Here is a 27,578-nt window from a genome sequence, read left to right as displayed (position 1 = left end):
GGACTCCTCCCAATATTAGTCTTACCTTACTTGGAATTCATACCTGAAGCAGTCTAACTGCAGCCTGGGGTAAAGTGAAAAGGTTCCCTGTTGGTTCACTGAGAATTGGTCAGTGGTTTAGCTCACTGTATGGCAGCACTAACAAACAGGCAACCTTCATTGTTTTATAGCCTTCAATGTTTTATAGTTAAAGGAGTCAGAAATGAATAGGTCTAAATGTTGAATATAATTCTTATCGTAATTAAGCTGATTTTTCCATAGCTATGATGACAGCAGCTACAATGCATTATTTAATGAGATGTAATGTATTTTACGCTAGTTCACAATACTGGCCCATTGTGTCCTAAATCTTCCAATAAGCATTAGGTTGTACATAAATAAAAACAGAAATGCTGGAAATACACAGCAGGTCGGGCAGCATCTGTGGAGAGAGAAACAGAGTTAACGTTTCAGGTCAATGACCTGTTGTCAGAACTCTATTAACTCTGTTTCTCTCTCTACAGATGCTGCCAGACCTGCTGAGCAGTTCCAGCATTTTCTGTTTTTATTTCAAAGTTCCAACACCCGCAGTATTTTGCTTTTGTATTATGTTGTACATATTGTATGTATGTTAGCTCACCCAAGCAATTGGGAAAAATAGCACTTAGATACTCTTATTAAATCATTTATTTATAATTATGTCAAGAGAATCCAAGATTGAGAAGTATGAGACATCATTGTAATCTAATATTTGAGAACAACGCTCCCTTAAGGCACATACTCTCCTGACTTAGCATATCATTCCTGCACTGATTTTGGTTTGGAATTTACAAAGGTTGAAACTGCCCCCGGTATTCCCCTAAGTTATTTTCTCCAGTTCGACACAGCATTGAGAGTCATAGAGTCATTTACGGCATAGAAGGAGGCCATTCTGCTCATCGAGTCCATGCCAGCTCTCTGCGGAGCAAACCTGTCAGACCCACTCTTCTAAAGCTTTGTCACTGCTTCTCTGAAGTGATCACTGGGAATGCCTGGACTAGTTCTTGTCCTGATTTCCCTTTGGCCTCAACTTTCAGCTTACATGAGAAACCAGGAATTTACCTTATGGGAAGTGTGGGTGGAAGACTACACCCCAGCATTCTGTATACTCCATTATGCTGCCATTGTTTGCCCCAAAGTTAGATAAGCAGCATCTCACCATTCTGGAATAGGAACTTCTGCAATGAAAGTCTTACATTAAAGAGCGTAGAAAATAGGAATGTCTTGTATACCTTGTGTAGAACATTTTGAACTCTACTTTCTGTTGAATGTACTGTAGTTCTGAACCTTATGGGGTTTGTGATAGGTGATGAAGAAATGTAGGACCAGCCCTGGAGATGCCGAAGAGACGAGACATCCTCGCAATTGTATTGATTGTATTACCCTGGACTCTGCTTATTACAGTTTGGCACCAAAACACTGTCTCACCTCTGCTGGCCCTGAGAAAGGGTAAGTGACAACCAGGCTTACTAATTCACCAAAATGGCTGTTCATCATTTTTAAAACAATTCTTAACATGAAGAAAGATGTTCCATAATATCCTCTTGATGTAGGAACCTCAGAATCTGAAAAATATAAATCTGGAGATGCTATATGAGAAAGCAAATAGTTAACATGTATGTACGACATTGCTCTGCCCACTATTTTAAAGGAGGCATTAACTGCATATCTTACCATATCCACTAAAATAGCAGATAGAGTAACGTAACAGGTAATCGAGAAGTATCAATAGCCATGATATTTTGTTTAGATTAAAAGTGAAATAGTTGATTGAACATTTAGAAACTGAAAAAGTTACAGAAATGTTATTAGATTTTGTATGGATATTTTGCTTTAAATAAACTTTTATTCAATTTTTCTAAATTATTTTGTTAAACATCATCCAGAGGACAGATTTTCGTCTTTACTGCCTATTTGTTAAGCATTGCCTTGGTGAAGTGCAGTGAGGAAAATGGATCACATGGCACTAAAAAAAACACCAGATTTTCCTTCTGTTTAAATTATTGGAAGAAAGATCAGACAGGTTCAGTAACAGGTGTGAGATCCTCCCTGCTGGACTTTCCGCTTTGTGCTCGATCCAAGATACGGGAAAGCTGAAAGTATCAGGCAAATGTCAGATTAATAAAACAACAGATTGAGGTGAATATGAATAAGGAAACAGTAACTGAATGAGAAAGGGATGTAGTATTGGAGAGGGTGTGCAATTGAAAACATTGGAACATAAATAACCTATCATTAGTTGTGCGACAGAGTTAATTAGAAAATTTATTAGACGCAGTCAAACATTCACAACAGAAAGAAAGAGAAAAGCAATGTGGCTGAAACTCTAGCACACTAGAGAATATTAAAAGATACAAACAGATGAAAAAGAGCAGCTGACTCATTGTCGTGTCCTATACTGTCATCTGCTCATCATCATCCTCATCCCCTCCAGGCCCTCCCCACAGCCAGGGAATCTCTTGGGAGAAGCAAAAAATCAGTGATAAAGGATCTTAGAACTACTTAGGGAGTTACAGCTGATAACTGGGGGAACCTCTGCTGAAATTCAACCCCAGTTCTAGGTGAGGCCAGACCAAGGCCTTGTACAGGGTCAGAATAGTACTTCCTGGGTTTTAATTAATTGACTTGGAAATATTTTCTAACATTCCACTTGCTTTTGCAATAGCCTCACAGTACCAGTCATGGACCTTCAAAAACTCATGCACTCTAACACCCAGCTCCTTCTCCCTTTGGGCGCACAACTTTGTTTGGTGTAAACATGCTTCGCATTGCCGCTAAACAAGTGTATAAAACAACATCTATCTTAAATTAAAACATCAGCCAGATATTGGCCCATTTGCCCATTGCATCTAGATCTGCCTGCAATCTATTTTTCTCATCTAAGCTCCTACACCTGCACATAACTTTGTATCAACCACAAACTTGTCAACAGTTCTCCTGATGCTGCCAACCAGATCATTGATAAAGATGGTGAAGATCATCAGCCCTAATAACAATCTTTGTGGGACTTCACTATTAACCAGTCCCCGCACAGAACCACTACTATTGATAACTACTCTTTTGTCTATGAGAATCCAACCAGTTCCTATCCCACCCAAAATCTGGCTGTTAATCCCATGGGACTCAACCTTATTTAGTAGCCTTGAAGACTAACCTGCTCTAAGAATATATGAGACCTACACATTGCTTACAATGAGTTTAGAGAAGCAATTAAAGCTTCCCTTAGACCTGAGTGCAGTTTATACAATATTACAGGGTTCAAATATTTGCACAATATTTGCAGGCCATCCTTTGACTCCTCAGTTGCTGCTACTTGATGGTCCAACCTGCTCATGTTGTACTTTTTTAATACATACATACATACACAGACATACCTAATAAGTACATCATATTTCATTTAGTAAATCTCATAATCTCTGGCCTGGAGTTGGATGAAGTTCATTACATGTATGAAAAAAGGCTGAATCTGGCCTCTGCCCAGTATTTAATTTTGCTGCCATGTGAATTTTGGATATACATTCATTTCACCTATTCTGCAGTTTTCCTTGGGAATGTTGACATTGCCGTAGATATAACCAGAATATTCAAGTCTCAGTTATCCTCTTGAATGGAGACAATGATTAAATCTAATTTCTATTAATCTCTTATCAAGTCTAATTTTGAAATGAATGTATATCCAAAATTCAAATATCAAGTATGAGGTATGAAGAATTCATAATGCTCTTTTATTCATTTAAATTAGCCCCTCAACTAATATAAGTATTAATCACTAAGGCCAATATTAGCTTGCTAGATATTGAACCTGCTCTGACCCGTCACATCCCTCCACTCTTGAAATGCACTTTGTAAAAAGTCCCATTGCTAGACAACATGTGAGGTAAAATGTAGGAATTCGTACCTGCCTGGGACAGTGTGGCTCAGACATGAATCAATGGAAGCTCCCATGCATGCAGTTTGTATGGTTGAAGCTGGATAAGTTGTATGATTGCCACAGAGCAGTTGATACTTAAGTACAGACAAGCAGTATTAGTGACGTAGGAGCTGCTATATTTTTTGTACAATCATTTGGACACATATAGGGTCTGCACAAATATATGTTTCTTGTAGAACAGTGTTAATGATCCTCTGCAAATGGGTTACTCCATATATCTACACAAATTAAATGTATCTGTGTTTTTTTGTAACAAGTAATAATTATTTGCCCTTTTTTTCCCAATACATCCAAGCCATCCACTGCCCTTGATCAAGGAGGTAGGGAACTGGGTCTGAAGAGTCTTCGAATGATGTTCTGTAATTAGGCTCCACAAAATTCACAAAACCCAGGTTGACTTGTCCTCAGATTATTTTATCATTTGGGCTAGCTCTCTATCTCGAGTCAGTTCCTGAAACTGAAATCAGACACTAGCTAGATGCAGAATTGTGATTGTCAATCCTTGTTCCTGCACTCTGTGGTGCCCTAATTTACCTGTTACACTTCAGAATTGTAAGTGTATTGGACACATCATTGTGTGTCAGCTTGGCTCAGTAGTAGCCTTTGGGTCAGAGGTTATGTATTCAGTCCTGCAACAGCACTTGAGCATATAAAGTGAGCTGACACTGCTGCGCAGTACAAACTGAGTGCCGCACTGTCAGGAGCGCCATCCTTTGGATGAGTCATTAAGGCAAGGTCCAGTCTGATTGGTTGAGTAGATGCTAAAGATCCTATAGCATTATTAAAAGAAGAGTATGAAATTCTCCTGGTATACAGGCTAATATTACCAAACCAAAGAGCTATTTATTTTATTTCAATTACCCCTTTGTGCAGAATAGCTCCTGCTATTAGTGGTTGCATTCCAAAGTAAGTCATTTGCTGAAATACTTTGATTTTATTTTGATCAGATAATATGCTATATAAATGCAAATGTACTCAGTATATATTATATCACAGAAACATGATACAGACACACGACGGGATCAGTGGATGGAGTAATGTGGAGCACCGTTTAGTGATGGAGTCTGATCTCCATTTTACTAGTAGCGAAAGTCATGAGGCAATTACCAAGAACAAATCAAGGCCAAGAATGTACCCAGTCCCTGTAAATTTTAGAAAAACAAAACTAAGTTTTACCATTTTTCTTTCAGATGATGGGAGTGAGAATGGCAACCGCCGAGATCTTGGTCAGTCATCAGACTCCAAGGAATATTGTCCATCAGATAAGGATATTGTGGAGGTGATCAGGACAGAGTATGTTTATACACGGCCTCCCCCCTGGTCAGATATCCTCCCCACAATTCATGTCATCACTCCAACTTACAGCAGGCCTGTACAGAAGGCAGAACTGACAAGGGTTGCTAACACCCTACTTCACGTGCCCAACCTCCACTGGATAGTGGTGGAGGACGCACAGAGAAGAACAACACTGGTGACCCAACTCCTCAAGGAGATGGGCCTTAACTACACACACTTGAATGTAGAGACACCACGCAGTTACAAGCTGAGAGGGGACATTCGGGATCCTCGTTTCCCACGTGGCACCATGCAAAGAAACCTGGCATTGAGGTGGCTTCGGGAAATGTTCAATTTAAACAACACACAGCAAGGGGTCATATATTTTGCAGACGATGACAACACATACAGTTTAGAGTTGTTTGAAGAGGTAAGTTATATCTCATTACAATGAATAATGGTGATTAAAGTAAGTGTCAAATATATGTTCTGTGCAACGGGTTCAGATGGTGTCTCACCCACGGGCAGAAATTAGGTTTTATGTACCAACATCTGAACCCTCAGGTTACAGACTTTAACATCCAGCTCATTTGTTCATGCAATCTCTCAGCTGCATACATCAAGTCTACAAATAGCATATGTCTATTGTCTAAATAGGTAGATATCCTGCATTCTCCTGTGTATACACTCTGGGGAGTAATTTTCTGTGCACGTGATTGTATCAGGAAACCTCATATTGGAAAGTCATGGGCAGGATGCCTGCAATTTCTCAATATTAGAGCAAGGTTCCGTACTGCCTGTACATAATTAGAAAATTATCCCCACTTCATACATATGCCATTGTTATATATCTCCCTAGATTGATCTGTTTATGAAAATCCAGTGCACATCAGCAGCCAGTAGATGTAGTTTACCTGAATTTCCAAAAGAGATCCAGCAAAGTTCCTCAATCCTCAGGGATTGTCAATGATTATGAAATTAGAATTTATCTAGATGTACTAAGAACTGGTTGACAACAAAAGACAAAAGCTGGGGATAAATGGGAAAAAGAAATAGCTAAAGTATGCCACAGAAGTCTCTCTTGGGTCTCTTGGCCATAGTGTTTGTGAATGGTATCAAACAGGGTATGGGTAGAATAGGTTTACTAAATTTGTAGATGGCACGAAACTATGTGGATGGATAACAAGAAGAAACAAGAAACAAGAAGAAAGAAAGAATCCCTTCAGAGAGACTTGGCTCAATTATATTGATGGTCTAAAATAATGTAGATAAATGTAAACAAATGTATTTCTATTGTTATGTAAGAGATATGGGTCGGGATTTAACCCTGGGCAGATGGGAGCCAGCCACCGACTGAAAAGTCAGTGGCGAACCTGCTTCCACCTCACCTGGGGATCCGACCCATATTTTGCGGGTTGCCAGGCTTTAAATGTTGTGAGGCGGGACTTCCACCCGCTTGAGGTAGGAAGTCCTGCCTAATAGATTTGCCAGCCAATCAGCGGGCTGGCAGCTAACTGTCCCAGCAGCACCACCAGGAGCGGTGACCACTGCTGAGACTACAGCCCAGCTTGGAGAAGAAGACGTCGGGGAGCCCAGAACAAAGGTAAGTTTTGGTTGCCTTGCCGGCAGTGATCGGACAGGCCCCAGTGAGGCAAGGGTGGTTAACTGGGGGGACAGGGGACGGTGGGGGGGGTGCGTGTTGGGTGTTGGGGATGGGTGGGGCAGCGGAGGCGGCCCTCCATCGGGCACAGGGTGCCAGATCATGAGGCCCCCCCCCCACTGGGCCATCAGAGAGCCGCCTGCTTTTGTCAGTCGGCTTCTCTCGGGCCTCAACCGGCTGATTAGGCATGGGTAAAATCCCGTGGAGGCAGGTGAAGGCCCTTAAGTGGCCGTTAAGTGGCTACTTAAGGGCTTTGATTGGCTGGGGCAGGTGATCCATTTTTCGCTGCTGCCACCCTGCATAAAGTGGCCGGAGCGGGTCGGGAAGGGCTCCCGGAGCCTCCCGCTCCATTTTATGCCACCCACCCCCCCACACCCGCCACCATCCCACTCTTTGGGGGGGCGTAGAATTCAGCCCATTGTAGTATAATGGTTATGTTACTGGACTAGTAATCCAGAGGCCGGGACTATTGATCTAGAGACTTGTTCAAATCCCATCATGGTAGCTTGGGAATTTAAGTTCAATTAATTAAATAAATCTAAATTAAAAAGCTAGTATCAGAAATGGTAACATGAAACTACCAGATTATTGTAAAAACCTATCTGGTTCACTAATGCCCCTTTAGGGTAGGAAATCTGCTGTCCTTACCTGGTCTAGCCTATATGTGACTTCAGTTAGCAATGGGATTGACTCTGAACTGCCCTCTGAAGCAACAGTTGTACCAAACTGCTTGCAGTAATTCAAGATGTTGGCTCACCCCTGCCTTCTCAAGGGCGATAAATGCTGGTCTTGCCAGTGACACCCACATCCTGTGAATAAAGAAAAGCAGTTAAAGAGTATATGATGATAGAAGCTGAAAACATCAGTTTGAAGCAATTATCAATAAAGTAAATTAGGTAGTGGGTGCATCAGCAAGATGTTAGGTTACAAGTCAGAACAAAGCTATAATTTCTATTTTTTCATGGGATGTGGCTGTCACTGGAAAGGCCAGCATTTGTTGCCCATCACTACTTGCCGTCGAGAAGGTACAGATCAGTGCTGAGGCCCGTCCCGGAATACAATATGCAGATTTAGTAACCCAGTCTCATAAAACTTAATTTAAAAGGGAAGTATGGCAAGAAAAATTCAACTTATATTTTTCTGGAGAAAAGGCTGAAGGGAGACAAGACACAGTCTTCAAAATAGTGAAAGTTTAGAGTAAATCATTAACTTGAATGATGAGCAAAAGACCAGAGGACAGAAGTACAACATTCACAAGCCTTAGAGGTGAGAAACTATCAACCCTCCCCCAACCAATCCTTGGGGCAATGGATACATGGAACAGAATCCCACAGAAGGTAATTAATTCAGGGTTGATTGACACTTCTTAAGAGGTTCTGGATGATATCTGTTGAGAAAGGTCATAGAAATGCTAATAACACTACTTGATTTTGTTGGGAGAGGTAGCAGAAGGAATTTAGTATTCCTTACAGACAGGTGATTGTGGGTCATGGGGAATCCATATTAGGATAATCATATATGGTGTCTGGATTGATCAGATTGCTGGGCCAAATGCCCTCTAGTCAGTCAGAATCTCTTATGCCCTCAAGTAAAATATATCATTGCTATATTTGGGAAAGCATCCACTTCTTATTATCATTATGTATATACAATGATATATAACCAGGAGTGAGTCACAAACTCGAAATGACTGGAATGCCAGATACCTGGGAGAGAGATGCAAATATCAAATTTAACTGAGTACCCCTGTTGATTATAATGCAACTGTTGCTTAAAGAATGACATATGAAATCCATGCACAATTTTAGTTAGCAAGAGCTTTCTTGTCAACACCTCACTATATTGTTACGACCAGGTGAGAAAGGTGTCTGGGGTTCCCTCTCAGCCTTCATCTGGTCTTACCGTAACAGGGTTTAATTTTAAACACACCATGTTTTTAGCTCCCCCTTGGTGAATCCTTGTTCACCACTTTCCAATTATAAGGCAAAGGAACCAGTGCCAACAGGTTTTCTTAGGTTTAAAGAAGAAAAGTTTAAATTTATTAAACTCAAACTTTAAACTCTAATTCGGTTAACGCCTTCAGATACACGACGCACCCAAGCTAGCATGCATACGCGATACGCACATGCAGATAGAACAGAGCAGAAGAAATAAAGTGGAAAGGTTTGAGGAAATCTCTGAAGAGGGTTTTTTGTTACTGATCTTCGAGCTCACTGTAGAGTCCTTGATTGTAGGTAGATCTTGCTTTTTTTTGGGGCCCAGTATTCTTCTTAAACCTTGTTCGCTGTAGGAGACTTTTCTCTCTTGGGATTCAGGTGTGTTCAGTGGATTCAGTGGCTTGTGGGAAGGAGATGGGAGCAGAGAGGAGAGATCTTCTCAGTTCAGGAGCAAACAGTCTTTCTGAGTTCAAACTCTCTGTGGCCAGTTCAAAAGAAAACCCTGGAACAGCCAGTTAGTCAGGTGACCAGCTGGTCTAACCAGTCCTGACCCTTGTGGATTGTATCCTCCTTAGCAGGCCCTGGAATGCACTTCCTCACCTTCGATGTCTGTTAGTATGTAAATGTTTTTTCCAGCCACGGCAGATCTGTTTAACAAGTCATTTCCTCATTCCAACAACAGTTAAAAATCAATGTTCATGACAAAATTGATATGCCTTATTCTTGGCAGGTGGGGGCCTAGCATGACAATATAAATGTGTATTTGCATGTTTTACACCCTCAGGTCCTTGCACTTTTACTCATTAAGTGCTATATTCCCCTGCAACCTATATCATTCTGCGGTGGTAATAGCAGCAATGGAAGGAGTCACATCTAAAAGGAGTGGGTAATTTGGGTCCGGAGATGGAGGATGTACTGCAAAACTTTTTAATGTTATTTGATGCAACATAAATGAGATGTGTGAAGTTCAATTAATTGAAGAGTTCAAGCAGGTTTATTAACAACTAACAAGTACATGCAATGCAGAGCTAACTATTTACATGACTTGCCTCTTGGTGTTCCAGTTACAGAGTGAGAGTGGCATGTAGTCACTTGACTGAATCCTGGCACATAGCTCATTAACATACTAAGATCTTTAAGGGACATCACTCTTAAAGGCAATCACACAACGGAGGAGGGTTCAGTTCTTTGTCTGACAGCAAAGCATCAAGGTTAAGGATATCTTCAATTTGCTCCAGTGTGGACAAATTGGGAATGGGTCTTGTTATTCATTCTTCACATACAGACTTGTTCAGACCTCATCTGGAGTATGTGTTTAGTTTTAGGAATACCTCAGGAAGGATATATTGATCTTGGAGAGGGTTCCGTACAGATTCACCAGATTTACACCAAAGAGGGCTAATTCGTGATGACAGTTTCCAGAAACTTTCATTCCATTGAGTATAGAAGATTTACGAGTGAGGGGATTGAGATGTTAAAGATATTAATGCATATGGTATAAGCTTTTTTCACACAAAAGGTAGTGGAAATCTGAAATTCTCTCTTCCAAAGAGGAAGCTATGACAATTGGAGCTTTCAAGACTGAGATTGATAGAATTTTGTTAGGTAATGGTATCAAGAGATATGAAACTAAGGAGTTAAGGTACAAATCAGCCATGGGAGCAGGTTTGGTGGCTGAACAGCCTACTCCTGTTCCTATGTGAACACAATGTACAGCCAGAATTACATGCTTGTGGTTTGTGTTGCCAAAGACTGACTTACAAGCAAGTGCCCATATGATTCATCCAATTTTTATGATAGTTTAGTGTCTATGTATCCTCCCTCCCAATTAGTTTGATGTTAATTTGCTTCATCTGCTTATACTTTTCTGTTAAATATTAATAAACTTCTTTTTCTCCTATCATCTGCAGACTTGTAATATTCAAGCTTGGCATCAAGTACACATTATTTATTGAATTGCCTAATCATTTCATCTCTTTCTTTTAGTTTTGGTAATGCCCTCCACTTTGCCAATGATGCTCTCCCAGGTTTCTCAGTAAAAGAACAAGATACATTTTTTCCTATCACAGCCTTATGTAGTTTTTTTTAATTTGCTGTTGGGATGTGGGTGTTGCCGGCAAGGCCAGCATTTATTATCCATCTCTAATTGCCCAGGAGCAGGTTGTTGTGAACAGCCCTCTTGAACTGTTGCAGTCCATATGGTGTGGGTACACCCACAGTGTTTTTAGGGAGAGAGTTCCAGGATTTTGATCCAGTGATGGTGAAGGAGCAGCAATATAGTTCCAAGTCAGGATGGTAAGTGTACATATAAGGTCATTTTAGAAAATCCTGTAGGCCGACTGACTTCCAAGCCCAATTCCTGACCTGTGCTCCCAGCACACAGAGCTACATAAAATCAATCTTCTGAGTCCACCATAAAACTGCAGATACTGCCAGCTACATCTCCATTCAAATGCTAAAAGCCATTATGTTTTCTACTCCTGCTCTTGTTTCCCATGTTCCTATGTTTCTCAAATGGTTATGCATTGTTGCATTACAGATGACTTTTATTTTATGATGACATGCAGGAGTATTTTACCTCATAAGAACAGAGCAAGTCAGTGATAATGCTGCCAGGCTAGTTTTTGCAAGTTCTTCTGCACTTTCTAAACGAGTACTTTGCATCGGTATTCACCGAGGAGAGGGACATGACGGATGTTGAGGTTAGGAACAGATGTTTGATTACTCTAGGTCAAGTCGGCATAAGGAGGGAGGAAGTGTTGGGTATTCTAAAGGGCATTAAGGTGGACAAGTCCCCAGGTCCGGATGGGATCTATCCCAGGTTACTGAGGGAAGCGAGAGAGGAAATAGCTGGGGCCTTAACAGATATCTTTGCAGCATCCTTAAACACGGGTGAGGTCCCGGAGGACTGGAGAATTGCTAATGTTGTCCCCTTGTTTAAGAAGGGTAGCAGAGATAATCCAGGTAATTATAGACCGGTGAGCCTGACGTCAGTGGTAGGGAAGCTGCTGGAGAAGATACTGAGGGATAGGATCTATTTCCATTTGGAAGAAAATGGGCTCATCAGTGATAGGCAACATGGTTTTGTGCAGGGAAGGTCATGTCTTACCAACTTAATAGAATTCTTTGAGGAAGTGACAAAGTTGATTGATGAGGGAAGGGCTGTCGATGTCATATACATGGACTTCAGTAAGGCGTTTGATAAGGTTCCCCATGGCAGGCTGGTGGAGAAAGTGAAGGCGCTTGGGGTCCAAGGTGTACTAGCTAGATGGATAAAGAACTGGCTGGGCAACAGGAGACAGAGAGTAGCAGTAGAGGGGAGTTTCTCAAAATGGAGACGTGTGACCAGTGGTGTTCCACAGGGATCCGTGCTGGGACCACTGTTGTTTGTGATATACATTAATGATTTGGAGGAAAGTATAGGTGGACTGATTAGCAAGTTTGCAGACGACACTAAGATTGGTGGAGTAGCAGATAGTGAAGGGGACTGTCAGAGAATACAGCAGAATATAGATATATTAGAGAGTTGGGCAGAGAAATGGCAGATGGAGTTCAATCAGGGCAAATGCGAGGTGATGCATTTTGGAAGATCCAATTCAAGAGTGAACTATACAGTAAATGGAAAAGTCCTGGGGAAAATTGATGTCCAGAGAGATTTGGGTGTTCAGGTCCACTGTTCCCTGAAGGTGGCAACGCAGGTAAATAGAGTGGTCAAGAAGGCATACGGCATGCTTTCCTTCATCGGACAGGGCATTGAGTACAAGAGTTGGCAGGTCACGTTACAGTTGTATAGGACTTTGGTTCGGCCACATTTGGAATACTGCGTACAGTTCTGGTCGCCACATTATCAAAAGGATGTGGATGCTTTGGAGAGGGTGCAGAGGAGGTTCACCAGGATGTTGCCTGGTATGGAGGGTGCTAGCTATGAAGAGAGGTTGAGTAGATTAGGATTATTTTCATTAGAAAGACGGAGGTTGAGGGGGGACCTGATTGAGGTGTACAAAATCATGAGAGGTATAGACAGGGTGGACAGCAAGAGGCTTTTTCCCAGAGTGGGGGTTTCAATTACGAGAGGACACGAGTTCAAAGTGAAAGGGGAAATGTTTAGGGGGGATATGCGTGGAAAGTTCTTTACGCAGAGGGTGGTGGGCACCTGGAACGCGTTGCCAGCGGAGGTGGTAGACGCGGGCACGATGGAGTCTTTTAAGATGTATCTAGACAGATACATGAATGGGCAGGAAGAAAAGAGATACAGAACCTTAGAAAATAGGCGACATGTTTAGAGAGAGGATCTGGATCGGCGCAGGCTTGGAGGGCCGAAGGGCCTGTTCCTGTGCTGTAATTATCTTTGTTCTTTGTTCTTTGTTCTTTTTTTTACATGGATCATTATGCCTCAACTTGAAAAACAATGTTCAGCCCATTAGGATTGTAACAATATGTAATGTAGCTTGTATAAATCACAATGCTTTACAGCTCTTGGTACCAGTATAATGATAAATATGGTAATGAGACAGTGACAAATGAAACATTCCCATCATTTGTTTTTCACCAATATTGCACTGAAGTTTGCATCTTTGACAGTTATAGTGTTCTTTCAAGATCTTGAAGCTGAATATCACTCAGGTAGTAAGAGTGAAAACTCTAGCAAAAAGCAAGAAACATAGTGCCTGTCGTTATGCAGGTGAAGAAGGCAGTTTATTTGTGTACAGCAAATTTCACAAACAGAACATGAAATGGATGACAGGTTTTGGTACTTTAAACTGAGGAAAGAGTGCTGGCCAGAGCACATGGGGAATTCCATAATCGTCTATTGAATAGAGCCAGAGTAGATCTTCTGCCTCCATCTTTAACATCTCCCCAATTGCTCTTGGGGACCATAGCACAAAATGGGCAATGGTGTGTCAGCAGCCCATTTTACAGCCGGCCTGATTTTATTTTCCAGGGAAGGTGTAAAACAAACTCTCAATGCACTATTGCTATGTTACGCTACTAACACCAGCTTCAACCCCCAGGGCGTCTGATAATACAGCTGTCCCTCAGTATTGCATTGGAGTATCCTGATTTGTGATATGTTTGTTCCTCACTGTCTCACATTGTTAGGGTGACATGTCCACGCCCGGCCTTTAGAGAGTATCCATTGTGAAGCATGTTTGTTTGTATTGGTTATTTAAGGTTTTGGTCTTGGCCCCTTTTCCAAGCCAAGACACCCAAGGATCAATGGAAAATCTTCCCTGGGCATCAGCACACTTGGTGTGAGCCGTGACATTGGTTGGGCATCCACCAGCAGCTCATTTGAGCAAAGACTTTAAAGTTGGGCTTTTTGTCACGACTTGGCATCATCAATACTGTCACACCTATTTCAAAAGTGGGTTTACTTCACTTTTGCCAGGAAAAATATAAATGACATGCTGCTGGGACAGAAGTTCTGTCTGTTCTTAATGCAGTCAAACACATCAACCATTTTATTTTGTTATAAACATATTTGAATAAAAAAGACGAGTTTCTGATTTCATTAGGAGTGATTTATTAAAAGAAAAGAAAGACTTGCATTTATATAGAGCCTTTCATGACTTCAGGATCTCCCAAAACACTTTGCAGCCAATGAAATACATTTTGAAGTGTAGTCACTGTTGTAATGTAGGAAACACGGCAGCCAATTTGCAGACAACAAACTCCCACAAAGAGCTACATAATAATGACCAGATAATCTGTTCCTGGGATGTTGATTGAGGGATAAATACTGGCCAGGACACCAGAGATGACTCCCCTGCTCTTCTTCAAAATAGTGTCATGAGATCTCGCCGGTCCACCTAAGAGAGCAGACTCATTTTTTTTTTAATGTCTCATCCAACAAATGGCACCTCTGACAGTGCAGCACTCCCTCAGTACTGCACTAGAATGTCAGCCTAGATTCTTGTGCTTGAGTCCTGGAGTGCGACTTGAACCCACAACCTTCTAAGGGTATGAGCTTAACTTTGATTTAATCCTATCGCATAATATGAAGAAATTCAGGTTACAGTTTTTAAAAAAAATCATATTATAAGTGAGCGTAGGGAGGAACATCCCAAGTGGTAGAATGAATAGTATGCATTAAGCCACAGGCTTTGCCCAGAATTACCCAGATAAACTACTCTGATTGACTCTTCAAGGGATCCATAGTGATTCACCAGCAGTTCTTCAGACAACTTGATTCCACTTTTGATCCTCATAAAAGGGCCGCTCACCATTCTAAGAATAATTCATGCAGCAAGTTGGTTGGCACTTTGTGCTCCCATGGACCTGATGGGCTGAATGGCCTCTTTCTGTGCCGTAAATAACTCTATGACTCTCTGTTGTTTCCTCAGCAATAAACCAAGCTTCGTTTAATGCTGCTCCTCCCCTTACGAAAAAGAAATCGCGCTTTTAAACAAAAAACAAATATATTAATTTAATGCGCAATTTCATTCAAAGTGTCATGTGAAACAGTATAGAATCTAAAACTATTATCGTATTGTTTAGTATTTTTTGATTGTGGGCAAAACACACAAGCGTGTGATCTGACCTCAGTCCCAAAATAACAGTGCAGAAATCTGCTATTAGTCCTTCAATATGCCAGCCATGACAGTTTTATGCTGAGCGTGGTTCCTGTTTATTCAGCTGTGTAAAGTTAATAGGAATATCCAATAAGTTTTCTTTATTTCTGTGAATGTTCCTGATATGGTCATATTTAGCAGTATGGTATCGTTAGCAGATATTGTTAGTTCAGAGATGCCCCCACATGTTTCATTGGAGTTCCAGAATCTTCACTCTGAATCTTCACCAAACAGTGTTCAAATCCACAACTGCAACTTTACGAGCCAATAATCTTTTCAAGACTTCATTTTCTGCTGAAATGTGAAAGTTTCTACAAAAACTAAGGATATGGGAAGAGGTGGGGAAGGAGCCTCAACTGAAAGGGGAGTAGCTGAAGACAGCACTTGACACTCCTTCCGGTCTGGACAGTTAATTAAAAGGGTCACTGACCCGAAACGTTAACTCTGCTTCTCTTACCACAGATGCTGCCAGACCTGCTGAGTGGTTCCAGCATTTCTTGTTTTTATTTCTGGACAGTTAGTTCTTCGTTCTGCAAGCTTATGACCCTTTTACTGAGCACTAAAAATTATTTTAAAATATCTACTTGTCAAATTGTGGAACTGAAAAACTATCAAACATCTTCAGCTCCTCTGATGCTTGAATGAGAAAATACACAATGAGGTGTGACATTGAGTCACATTGGCTGGGAGGTTCAAAAGCTCTGTTATCAGTCAGCATGGTGGTGGGGACACCCGGATTACTTTATACATTGCAGGTTAGAGAGGAATATAAGTCAGCGAGGTTTCACTCTCTTGATCACTGTCCACCAGCTACTGATCTAAGTGCATACACTTGTGGACATTGTGTGAGAACAAATACGGGTTCAGTTACAATGACTCTGACTGTTGAAAAGCCCGTTTCCACTTACTGGGCTGAATTTTATTAGTGCGCTGCAAATCGTGGCGGCATGCTTTGAAATTGACGCTTTTTAGACACGGATGCACCATCGCTGAGCCCCCACGGTGGCCCCCGATGACATAGAGGGGGGCGGTCGCTCTGTCCCAGGCAATGGCGTCCGGTGCCATCGTGTGGGTGCCAGCGCCATTTTTAAACGGCGTCAAGCCCTTAGAAAAATTATGAATTTTTAAAGGGAACGAAATGTGAAATTAAAATTATACATTAAATAAGATCTTCACTCCACTCATCCACACCGCCAAGGAATAATCTATTCATTAATAGCCCATTCCCCCCAAAATATACTTTTATTCAGATCCCGACCTTTCACCCGACCTTTAAAAACTTTAACCCCCCCAACCCCTTCCCACCATCCCCCCACCAATCCAAAGAGTTTTTCCCGCACACCCCTCACCAACTTGAAAATTTCACTCCTCCCCGCTCCCCATCAGTGCCACGCCTCGGAATTCCGAACGGAGTTCGGAAGGTGCAGGACTTCCTGCTGGCGGCCGTAATATTGGCGTGGGACAGCCACCGGGACAAGGTAAGTTGATTTAAATTTATTTCCATTGATTTTAATATGTAAATGAAGTCCCTGGGGCCGCACCTAGGCCTTGCTGCCGCCAGTAAAATGCGGCGGGCCCTTCTCAGCATCAGGGGTGGTAGCAGGCCTCTCCCGGAAGAATTTTCCGGGCCCACCTGCCACAAACGCCAACGCCAGAAGTCTCATAAAATTCAGCCCATTGTCTCACTCATGAAGACTGGCCATTTGGATGATGTCATCAGCACCTTCAGAGCAATACCCCAGCAAAGATCAGCACCTTTAGAGCAGGTAGATATAGAGAATAGTATGAAGAAATAGAAATATTAAATATTGAAAATTGATTAAAATATGATTTCACATAGGAAATAATCAATGTTGGCACATTTTTACAGATGTCCCTATAAATTCAGGCAAGGAAATTCATTATTATGATTTAACTCTTCAAGACAGATGTGGTGTAGTGATGTAGTGACCTCTAGGAAGGGTGAACAGCTTATGTTATAGTTCTTTATCGTAACTGAATAATAAACATTGACTGCTTCACATAGCGACACTTACCATATAGCACAGGCGTATCAAGTGGTCATTGACACTGTCATCTTATGTAGCCATTTTATTTTTTTCCCTTTTTTGGTTGGTGAAGCCAGAATTTTGGATGTGTACTGTTCAAATAAAACCGAGATGTTGGACATCTGGTGAACAATGCAACTGAAAGTCTTTACTTGTGTGCCTGGATAGCTGGCTCCGTTCACAAGTGTAGATACAACATATCCACAGTGAGAATGTTCTGACCTCTGGTCCATCTCTTCCATCCATGCTGATTAATGGGAGATTTTAAATTTGATGGGAGTGTTTGATAGCATGTTAAATCCTGTTAACATACACAAAGGACTAATCCTTTAGATGTATTTTTATGGTAATTCTGCTGTCTTGATTTCAATGAACAGAACTTGATACCACTCATTTTTTTTTCACTTTCCATTAGATGCGCACCACGAGGAAAGTCTCAGTCTGGCCTGTTGCCTTTGTGGGCGGACTCCGATATGAATCTCCAAAAGTGAATGCAGCGGGAAAAGTTTACGGATGGAAAACAGTGTTTGATCCGCACAGACCATTCGCCATTGATATGGCAGGGTTTGCAATAAACCTTCGGTTAATTCTACAGAGACCTCAAGCTTACTTCAAGCTCCGCGGAGTCAAGGGCGGCTATCAAGAAAGTAGCCTCCTACGGGAGTTAGTGACACTAAATGACCTGGAACCTAAAGCAGCCAATTGCACTAAGGTAGACCTTATGTATAAATACCACTTACTGCAGGAAGTTGACAACAAAAAGATATGTTTTCAAAGAAATAGCTTGATTTATATAGAAGCTTTCACTTCCTCAGGACATCCCAAAGCCAATTAATTACTTCTTGAGGTACAATCACTGCTGTTTTGTAGGCAAACATAGTAGCCAATTTCACACAGCAAGGTCTTACAAACAGCAATGTGATCATTGACCAGTTAATTTGATTTTTGAAGTGTGCCCGAGGGATAAATGTTGCACAGGACACTAGGAGTACTCCCCTGCTATTCTTTGATTATTGGAATGGGAATTTTATAACCACCTTAGAGAGCAGATTGAGCCTTGGTTTAACATGTCATCTAAAAGATGGTGGGGTAGAGTTTCCTCTTTGGGCGCAATCACCAATCCAAAATTGCATTTGAGAAGTGCTTTTTTTCCTCAAATGTCCACTCAAATTTATTTGCATATCACCAAACTTAAAATCTGCCAAGAACCAGTGCAAGTGGACAGTTTATAAGTTTTTTTTTTCTAAATTTCGCTTTAACAATATTCCTTGATATTTAAGAGTGGTAACTTAGCACAGTTTGATTATCACAGTTGTAAATAGGTTTATCACAAAACAATAAGTATTTAATCGGAGTGTCTGGTCAACCACCTGTGAGTAACCTGATTTTAAATTACTGAAAATGACTTTTGAAAACTATACAGAACCAGTTATATTGGTCTACAGCGGTCAGTTTCTTAGTAAGTTAAAAAAAAAAGTTCAAAAGCTTTTAAAAAGCATCCAAAAGAATCAGCTTAATTTTAAGAGCTTCCTTGAAGGCCCGCAAACTGGCATAATTAGTGGGAACTTGCCATGGCGATCTGGAGGGCTGTGGCCAGTTGTGTGGTTTCTCGTGCAATGCCTTTTTAAACAAGTGCCAAAATCCAATTCACCCTGGATGTAAATGTAATTCTGCAAACTTTTGTGCTGGTTTGGAAGAATTGCACTGAAAGAAAATAGCACAAGCTAGTAGAAAGTCCAGGCAAACATCTTGATTAATGCAATACTCTCTCAGCACAACACCAAGTATCAGCCTGGATTATGGAGTGGAATTTGAACTCATGACCATCTGATTTAAAGGCAAGAGTGCTACCACTGAACCAACACTAAATCAATGACACATTCCCCTTTATACAGAAAGCACTGCAGTTCAGCCTAAGTGTGCTAATGTGTGCTATCATGAGGGGTTTATGGAGAGTAATTCTCATGATTGCTCCATAAGTTAACTGGTGTGTTATAATTGGATAGCAATTAATGTACCTCAGATACCTCATATCATTTTTAATAGTATTAGAATATTTCCCATGCGATGTTATCTAATAAAACTTTAATACAAATTACAGTTAATCTCATGTAATACTATAAAATCATCACTGCCAAGTAATCTAAAGAATTTTAACCACCAGAATACCTTATCCCACCATACATGCAACGCCTTAGCGTACAGAAGTCTATTTTTAGTTAAGCTTATAAAACAGTGACATTATCTGCCATATTAAGATTCACAAAACACCTTGGGCTGAATTTTATGAGGCCTCCGGAGTCAAGGGTCATGGCAGGGGGCCCAGAAACTTCTTCTGGGAGAGACCCCCCACGACCTCTGATGCCGAGAAGGCCTCGCTGCATTTTATTGGCGGCGGCGAGGCCTCAGTGCGGCCCCCACCTGCCGCTCAGCGGTGGGGCCTTCATTTCAATATTAAAATGATGTTAAAAACATTCAAACGAACCAACCTTGCTCCAGCAGTCATCCCACGCTGATATTCTGGCTGCTGTTCAGAGTTCTGAGGTGTGATACTGGTGGGAAGGGGGGAGCAATGAAATCTTCAGGTCAGGAGGGGTGTGGGAATGGGGAAAACCGCTCTGATTGGTTGTGGGAATGGTGGAAAGGGGTTGATGGTCAAATGTTCTGAAGGTGCGGGGTTACAGTTTGTCATTTAAAACATTGTTTTTCCGGGGGTACAGGTAATTTTATTTATTGAGAACTCATTGTGGGGGAGGATGGGAAAGGGGATGCAAAGTTTGAATAAAATGTTATTCCTACCATTAGTGCGGTGGGACCTTTAAACATATAAATTTACCTGAAGGGCTTGAAACCCTTTAAAAATGGTGCCGGCGCCTGTGCGGTGGCGCTGGATGCCGTTGCCGGAGCAGCCACCCCCTCTACATCATCGGGGGTGGCCGCTCTGCCCCCTCCATTTAAATGAGCCCCCGTGTAAAGAGATGTCTGCCATTTTCTTCATGATTTATTGCCATTTGCCTCACGATGGCATCGTGGAAAAGTGGCATGACAATGCCCTCTGACATTATAAGATCAACTGTGTTAAAAAAAGGGTGGGCTCATCAACACAGCATTAATTCAAATTACAGAATTCCTTTTTTTTTATATTCATTCATGGAACGTGGGCATCACTGGCCAGGCCAGCATTTATTGCCCATCCCTAATTGCCCTTGAGAAAGTGGTGGTGAGCTGCCTTCTTGAACCGCTGCAGTCCATGTGAGGTAGGTACACCCACAGTGCTGTTAGGAAGGGAGTTCCAGGATTTTGACCCAGTGACAGTGAAGGAATGGCGACATAGTTCCAAGTCAGGATGGTGTGTGACTTGAATTAGCTAAAAGGATAATGTCATCTTTTAATGATGCAGAAATGCTACAGCAGTTGGCGAGGAGAGTGAGAAGGCAGAAAGGGCCTGGCATCAATCTCTGTGATTTTTGCATTACAATCACAAAGCATTTTGCGTGAGGAAAGTTGTAGGGCAAAAACGAAAATCTTTTTTTCCCAGAAAATGCAGTAGAAAAACTGGCTTTTTTAATACAATCACTCAAACACCTGTCAATTGTCCCATCGTTTTCCTGAAACTAAGGAGATGATTGCAGCCAAATACTGGGGTGCTTTAAAGTTCTACAGTTAATTACATGGTTTATTCCCTTCACCATCCCATTGTGTTTATTGAAAAACTCTTATTGCTGCACTAAGTGGCTGCTGTCAAGTCACGCTAAAAGCTTATTTGTTCATAATTTGATTATTTTTCCTGTAATAATTTCGTATGGCTTATATCCTGCTATGTCTGTCAGGCATGTTTTTTTCATTGTTTAGTGGCTTACTGAGGTTGTGTTTGGAATGATATTTATACCTCATCAAACCACATCTGCTCCAAATGTTATTTGTAATTTTTTTTGTATGGAGCCCATAAAGCTTGCATTAAGCTGATATTAAGACAGAATGAATAGTCTAAGAGGGAAGGGCAATCCCTAAGGCACAATACAGTGGTGAGAAATGGCATCTGTGTTATATGGTCCTGCTGCTGAGGCAACAAAGAAAACCTTGAAAACACGAGAGATTCAGTTACTGACTTTGTCTCACTCCTGGCTCAGTTCACGAAGCAATGTTTCAGGCATTTGCACAAGGGCACTCTGCTGGGTCAGTGTGGAAGGTTTCTCAGTATGAATAAAATCTAAGTGAAGAGTCGCGGTCCATTGTGCAGAACAAAATGGGAAAGAGGAATATTTGTGTGATGTATATCAACAGTGAGGTACATGTCAGGAAAATACTGGTAGCCCAATAACACAACATGCATTGACAGTAGCAACATTTTGTTCCATGTGGAATGTAGTGTAATTAGCACATAAAATAAATGATCTCCATCATTTACTTTGAACGTTCATACTTCAAGATGTTACACTTCAGACATCATCTTTCAGAGTTTCAGTATGTTCCTGGAGGGTTACCTACACATGTAGAAATATACCCCAAAGAGGTCAGTGGCCTCCCGAAAAAGCCTGTCCATACCTGTGAACGCTCAAGGTGGTAGAACTGCATTTACGAATAACCTATGGCTGCAACAAGTATTAATGTGTTGCCTCTGTGAAAACATTTGAAGTGCTCTGCTGGCTAAGGCAGCAAGCAGCTGATCCATACAGAGAAGGTAGGTCTTTTACCTGTATTGTGTTAGCTGATCTCATCTGAAAATACAGTAAGGACAACAATTGGCTCCAGTGGGTTGAGCCAGATTTTCATTCCTAATCACCAACACCAATTGATGCAAGTGCACTTTTGAGAACATTGGGTGAGGTCTGGCAGTGATGCCTCCTGTAGCCAGGTGGGTATAGGTTCACGAATTCAAATGGCATTTTAAGTGAGGGCGGCGCCCTGCTCGTGGAGTACTCCAGCGCCAAATTGGTGCCCGCAGGAGAGAAGGAAGGAGGGGAGATAACTGGTGGAAGAAAAGAGAAGATAAAAGAAATATTGAAAGGAAATAGAGGTTCCCTGGTGCTCCTTGCAGTTAAACCTACATATCCACCAAAGGATGAACTTTCATTCTTATAGCTCCCCGCATAGTCAGCTCAGCCAGAAAGGCACCTTTCTCTGGTGTGTGTATTGATTTAACTGCCTCACAATTCTTAATGCATAAATACAGTACAGAATCATTGAAGGGAGGAAAAAAAGCACAGGAAAGAGATGAAGGTGGCTTTGGGGAAAGATGAACTGTAGAAAATGAGTTATCTATTTTAAAGATTTATGTAAAACACTGTGTGGTAAAATTCAATTTTTGCAGTTCACATCTATGATATAATTTCTAACAGAATACTACAGTGATTCATGTTGCCACTTTAAAGCATTAAATACACAATATAAGTCACTCCAACATGGCTTCAGTATAATCAACCATGTCTTTTCTATCAAACAACACCTCTTCCCTTGCTCACTTTTCTACTGCAACAATTCCTTCAAATTTTGTTCCATTTCTCTTCCAATACTGAACTGCTCAAAGCACCCGAAATCTGGAGTCAGATGCCAGGAAGCTTTCTTTTGCCTTACACTGTAACTTGTCAAAATGAAAATGTCCACACTCCTGTGGTAGATACACTACAAGGAAGAAATAATTATTATGTATGCTGCTGAAGAATACATAACCATTTATCTCAACTAGAGTCTAGTGACATTAGTACATTTTAAAATTGGTGCTATTTGTGTTTGTGCTGGTTCTGCAATATCAAGACTCAAGCTTTCCTTTTATCTTTCGTCGTGTTTCACATTTAAATAATTTTCATAATGAACTTCATTCTTATTTACAGAAAACTGTAAACATGAACAGCTTGTGAAAGAGAAAGACATCTTAATGCTTTGCAGGGGCTCATTTACTCAAACTCTTTGGATGAAGGGTTCCCCACAAATTGTCAACTTGTCTTTCCTATTTCTGATTGACCTGCCATATATAATGGCTTTTGAAGTTTTTTTTACTCGTTTGCATCCAATTTGTGTTAATTTTCCAATGGCCTTTCTCCAGTAAAAGGAATCAGACTAGGAATCAGGGGCAAATTTATAACGCACTCTTCAGGGTTAAGTGGTTGTATGAAATATTGAGGCCTTGATATTGGGCATGACATCTCAGTTTAGTGTTGCATCTCCCAGATGTTATCGAGCACCTTGTTAGATGTTCAGCCAACAATTCTTATGGAATAAAAACAGCTATGTCCTTTTTCTCTTTAATCTTTTCCCCTCTTTTAGTTTCTCCTGTCTCTTGAGGTCACACACAATTTCTGTAAAGACGTAACATTAATATTTAGAAATACTCCTTTGCTTGGTTCAGACCAAAAGGGACAGGGGCACTGCCAGAACAGCTCCAAGTATCCCCCTGAAAGAACAATGTCACTAATGACCCATTGAAATTAAAATGTGTGGCAGTGATTTTAAATGATATTTTAGTAATTGCAGTTAATGAAACTGTTGATGCCTTTGGCTCCCACCGGTTGGTGAATGCTTCAAATGAACTACATGTTTCTATTCCATGGCCACCTGGGGCAGTACTATAGTTTGAGACATGGGTAAGCAGTTGGACAGCAAACCACCAGAACAAAAATTGCCTCCGCCAACTAAAAAATGTCTATCCCAACTGAACAGCTTTGGTGGTCTGTTTAGATAACAATTTGATCATTTTGCCATATAAACAATCCATGTCCTGTGACGGCCATCAATTGTGTAGGGCTTCAAGCAACCCTATGGCTAACACGTGACTGTAATCTGTTGAATATGTATATTGGAGACAATCCTTTACAATTAGTTAATTAATTTAATCAAGTGCTTTGAACCATACTACTGCAGACAGCGGATTGTAAGATGCTTTTCTGTTAGCAGAGCCTAAGAGCTGCTAGATGTTGCTGCATCTTATGTTGTTTCAAGACACGAATAAAGTTATTCCTTTATTGAATTACAAAGACTGCTGAAATCAGTTCAGAACAATAATTTATTTTCCCCAGCCGAGAGGATAGGTTGACAATCTCCGACTGGGCCTCTGTATGTGGCATTCGGTGACCCACTGCTGGTAGATCATAACAGTTTCTTGGCTTTGAATTTCTATCCCTCCAGGGGTATAGAGGAAGGGGTTGGCCTACACATGATACCTCCTTTGATGGCCCAGTCAAGTACAAGAACCCATAGCCTATTGCTATGTACCATATCACATTACTACAGCAAGTCATTGTACCAAACCATTAATAAAATCTTGGAAGGCAACTTACCTGAATTGATCTCACTAGCATGCAGGTCCTAATGATGCCAGATTATTGAACAATTTACATCCTATTAACACATCATAGGGTTGGTAATTGAAGGATACAGACTTAAGATAATTAGCAAAAATTTCAGGGGGAAAAATGAGGCAAAAATTAAATTACGCAGCAAGTTTTCTTAATTCATGGGATGTGAGTATCGCTGGCAAGGTCAGCATTTGTCGTCCATCCTAATTGACCTTGAGAAGGTGATAGTGAGCCACCTTCTTGAACCACTACAGTCCATCTGACGCAGGTGCACAACAGTGCATTTAGGAAGGGAGTTCCAGGTTTTTGACCCAACGACAGTGAAAGAATGGCAATATAGTTCCAAGTCAGGATGGTGTGCGACTTGAGCAGGAACTTGCAGGTGGTGGTATATCCTTACGTCTGCTGCCCATGTCCTGCTAGGTGGTAGAGGTCGCCAGTTTGGAAGATGCTGTCAAAGGAGGCACGGCAAGTTGCTAAAGTGCATCTTGTAGATGGTACACACTGCAACCATGTGTGCTGGTGGTAGATGAGGCACCGATCAAGTGGGCTGCTTTGGCTTGGATGGTGTTGAGCTTCCTGAGTGTTGTTGGAGCTGTACTCATCCAGGCAAGTGGAGAGTGTTCCATCACACTCCTGCCTTGTGCCTTGTAGATGGTGGACAGGCTTTGGGGAGTCAAGTGATGAGTTACTCACGGCATAATTCCCAGCCTCTAACCTGCTCTTGTAGCCACAGTCTAATCCAGTTAAGTTAGTGGTCAATGGTAACCCCCAGGATGTTGATGTTAAGATTCAGCGATTGAATGCCATTGAACATCAAGAGGAAATGTTTAATTCTTTTTTGTTGGAGATGGTCCTTACCTGGCACTTGTGTGGTGTGAATATTATGACCTGGAAGGCATTGCCTGAAAGGTTGGTGGAAGCAAATTCAAGAATAAATTTCAAAAGGCAATTGTATATACATTTGAAAAGGAGAAATTGTCAGGGCTATGGGAAAAGTGTCAGGGAGTGAGACTAATTGGACAACTCTTTCAAAGAGCAGGCACAGACATGATGGATTGTTTGATTCTATGACTCTATTGCCTTTGTTTTTTGAAAATACAAATTAAATCTAATTTTCCATGGATCCTTGATGCCCATAAACTTACACAATGTATCATAGAGAAATTACACAACTTAGTTTCTGTAATCTGCACTATTGGCACAGCTCAATGGTTCTGCATTGTTTTGACTAGGAACAGAGATCAAACCCAGTGCTTTGAAGGTAGAATTCCTATTGGGTGTTATGTTATTATGGATTCTTGTATTCTTATTATTATAAGAATTATTATTGTATTCTTATCTTCATCTTTTCTTTTCCACAGATACTAGTTTGGCACACACGGACTGAGAAACCTGTGCTGGTGAACGAAGGCAAAAAAGGCTTCACAGATCCAAATGTGGAAATATAAATGCACAGGTAAATATTAAGAAAGCCAAGGGACCAGGGGAGTGTATATTTACAAATCCTTGAAGGAGGTAGGTCAATTTGGTAAGGCAGGTAAGAAAGCATATGGAATTGTTGGGTTTGTAAATAGGGACACAATGCAAAAGCAAGGAAGTCATGCTAAACCTTTAAAATCACTGGTACTCCCTCAGCCGGAGTACTGTGTACAATTCTGGGCACCAGACTTTAGGAAGGATGGCAAGGCCCTGAAGAGGGGACAGTGGAAGTTTACCAGTAGGATACCAGGAATGAAGGAATTCAGTTATGTGGAGAGAATGGAGAAGATGGGATTGTTCTCCCTAGGGAAAAGAAGGCTAAGGGGAGACCTAATAAAGATATTCAATATTATGAGGGGTTTTGATAGAGCAAGTTGGTAACAGCGGTCATACATTTAAAATAACTGGCAAAAGAGCTAGAGGGGAAATGTGAAATTTCTTCACACAGAAGGTTGTTAAGATTTGGAGCGCTCTACCTGAAAGCGTCAGGGAATCATGTCCCATAGTAACTTTCAAAGGCCAATTACAAAGAAATACAAAGCATTTACAGCACAGGCCATTCAATCCAATTGGACATGTGCTTGAAGAGGACTAATTTGTGGTGTTATGAGGAAAATACTGGGAAGTGGAATTAATTTTATAGCTCTTTCACAGACACAATGGGCCAAATGGCCTCCTTCTGTGTTGTAAGATTCCACGATTCTATGAAGTGTACTTTAGCACATGTCTTCCCAGGATGCTGTATTGTTAGTCAGACACACTATATAAGTGAAGAATTGTTAGGATCACCACAGCTGCCCAAAGTCAAAAGACCAGGGGGCAGGGCAAGAGATAAGACCATCACAGAATCATACAATGAAGCAGCATCAAAGGAGGCCATTTGGCTCATCGTACTTGTGCTGGCTCTTTGAATCATGGGCCTAAATTTTCCAAGTGCGTATTGACAGGAAAGAAAGTTATACACTGTAAAACACATTGTGGTACGTTGCCTGTGATTGTTCAATATGCAATGAGTAAGATTCTCCCGTGAACGAGATGCCATCAGGAAATGTAAGCCATGGTTTTGAGTTCTAAAATTTGCTTTCCCAGTGACGAAAATTCTTTGAAAACATGATGCAATAACGAGTGTCTCCACATCATGAACAAAGAAGTTACTAGGAAAACTGAAATGTCTATTTTAAAATCAGATTTTTGTGCCCGTCCTACGCTTTAGAAATCTCCATAATGCCCAACCAAAAACTGAAGTACCTGACAAAAGCATACTGCAGAAGCTACATTGTCCCCATATGCTTGAGTAATAGATGAGAGAGTTTCTTTTCCAGTTGATCATACTTTCAGATATAAGGACTAACTTTGTGAGTCT

At 41.1% G+C, this 27,578-nt stretch overlaps 1 protein-coding gene across 1 annotated transcript; it reads left to right on the top strand.

Annotated features, from left to right (window-relative positions):
* Positions 1-1,349: 1,349 nt before the first annotated feature.
* On the top strand, positions 1,350-26,184 carry LOC137381623 (galactosylgalactosylxylosylprotein 3-beta-glucuronosyltransferase 1). Its single transcript, XM_068054326.1, has 4 exons — positions 1,350-1,467; positions 5,140-5,654; positions 17,857-18,153; positions 26,098-26,184. The coding sequence occupies exons 1-4, from the start codon at positions 1,356-1,358 to the stop codon at positions 26,182-26,184; spliced, it is 1,011 nt and encodes a 336-aa protein (XP_067910427.1). The 5' UTR covers positions 1,350-1,355.
* The last annotated feature ends 1,394 nt before the right edge of the window (positions 26,185-27,578 follow it).

This window comes from Heterodontus francisci, chromosome 22 (genome assembly GCF_036365525.1).
Source record: "Heterodontus francisci isolate sHetFra1 chromosome 22, sHetFra1.hap1, whole genome shotgun sequence".
Classification (NCBI taxonomy): Eukaryota; Metazoa; Chordata; class Chondrichthyes; order Heterodontiformes; family Heterodontidae; genus Heterodontus; species Heterodontus francisci.
Note: the sequence above shows the minus strand (reverse complement) of the source record. Positions and strands in the feature narration are given on the sequence as shown.

Bases quoted from the DNA above. Each gene is read 5' to 3' on its own strand.
- LOC137381623 (XM_068054326.1), top strand. From the start codon at position 1,356: ATGCCGAAGAGACGAGACATCCTCGCAATTGTATTGATTGTATTACCC. The intron at 1,468-5,139 runs GTAAGTGACAAC...TTTTTCTTTCAG, and splicing joins TCTGCTGGCCCTGAGAAAGG to ATGATGGGAGTGAGAATGGC. The intron at 18,154-26,097 runs GTAGACCTTATG...TCTTTTCCACAG, and splicing joins AAGCAGCCAATTGCACTAAG to ATACTAGTTTGGCACACACG.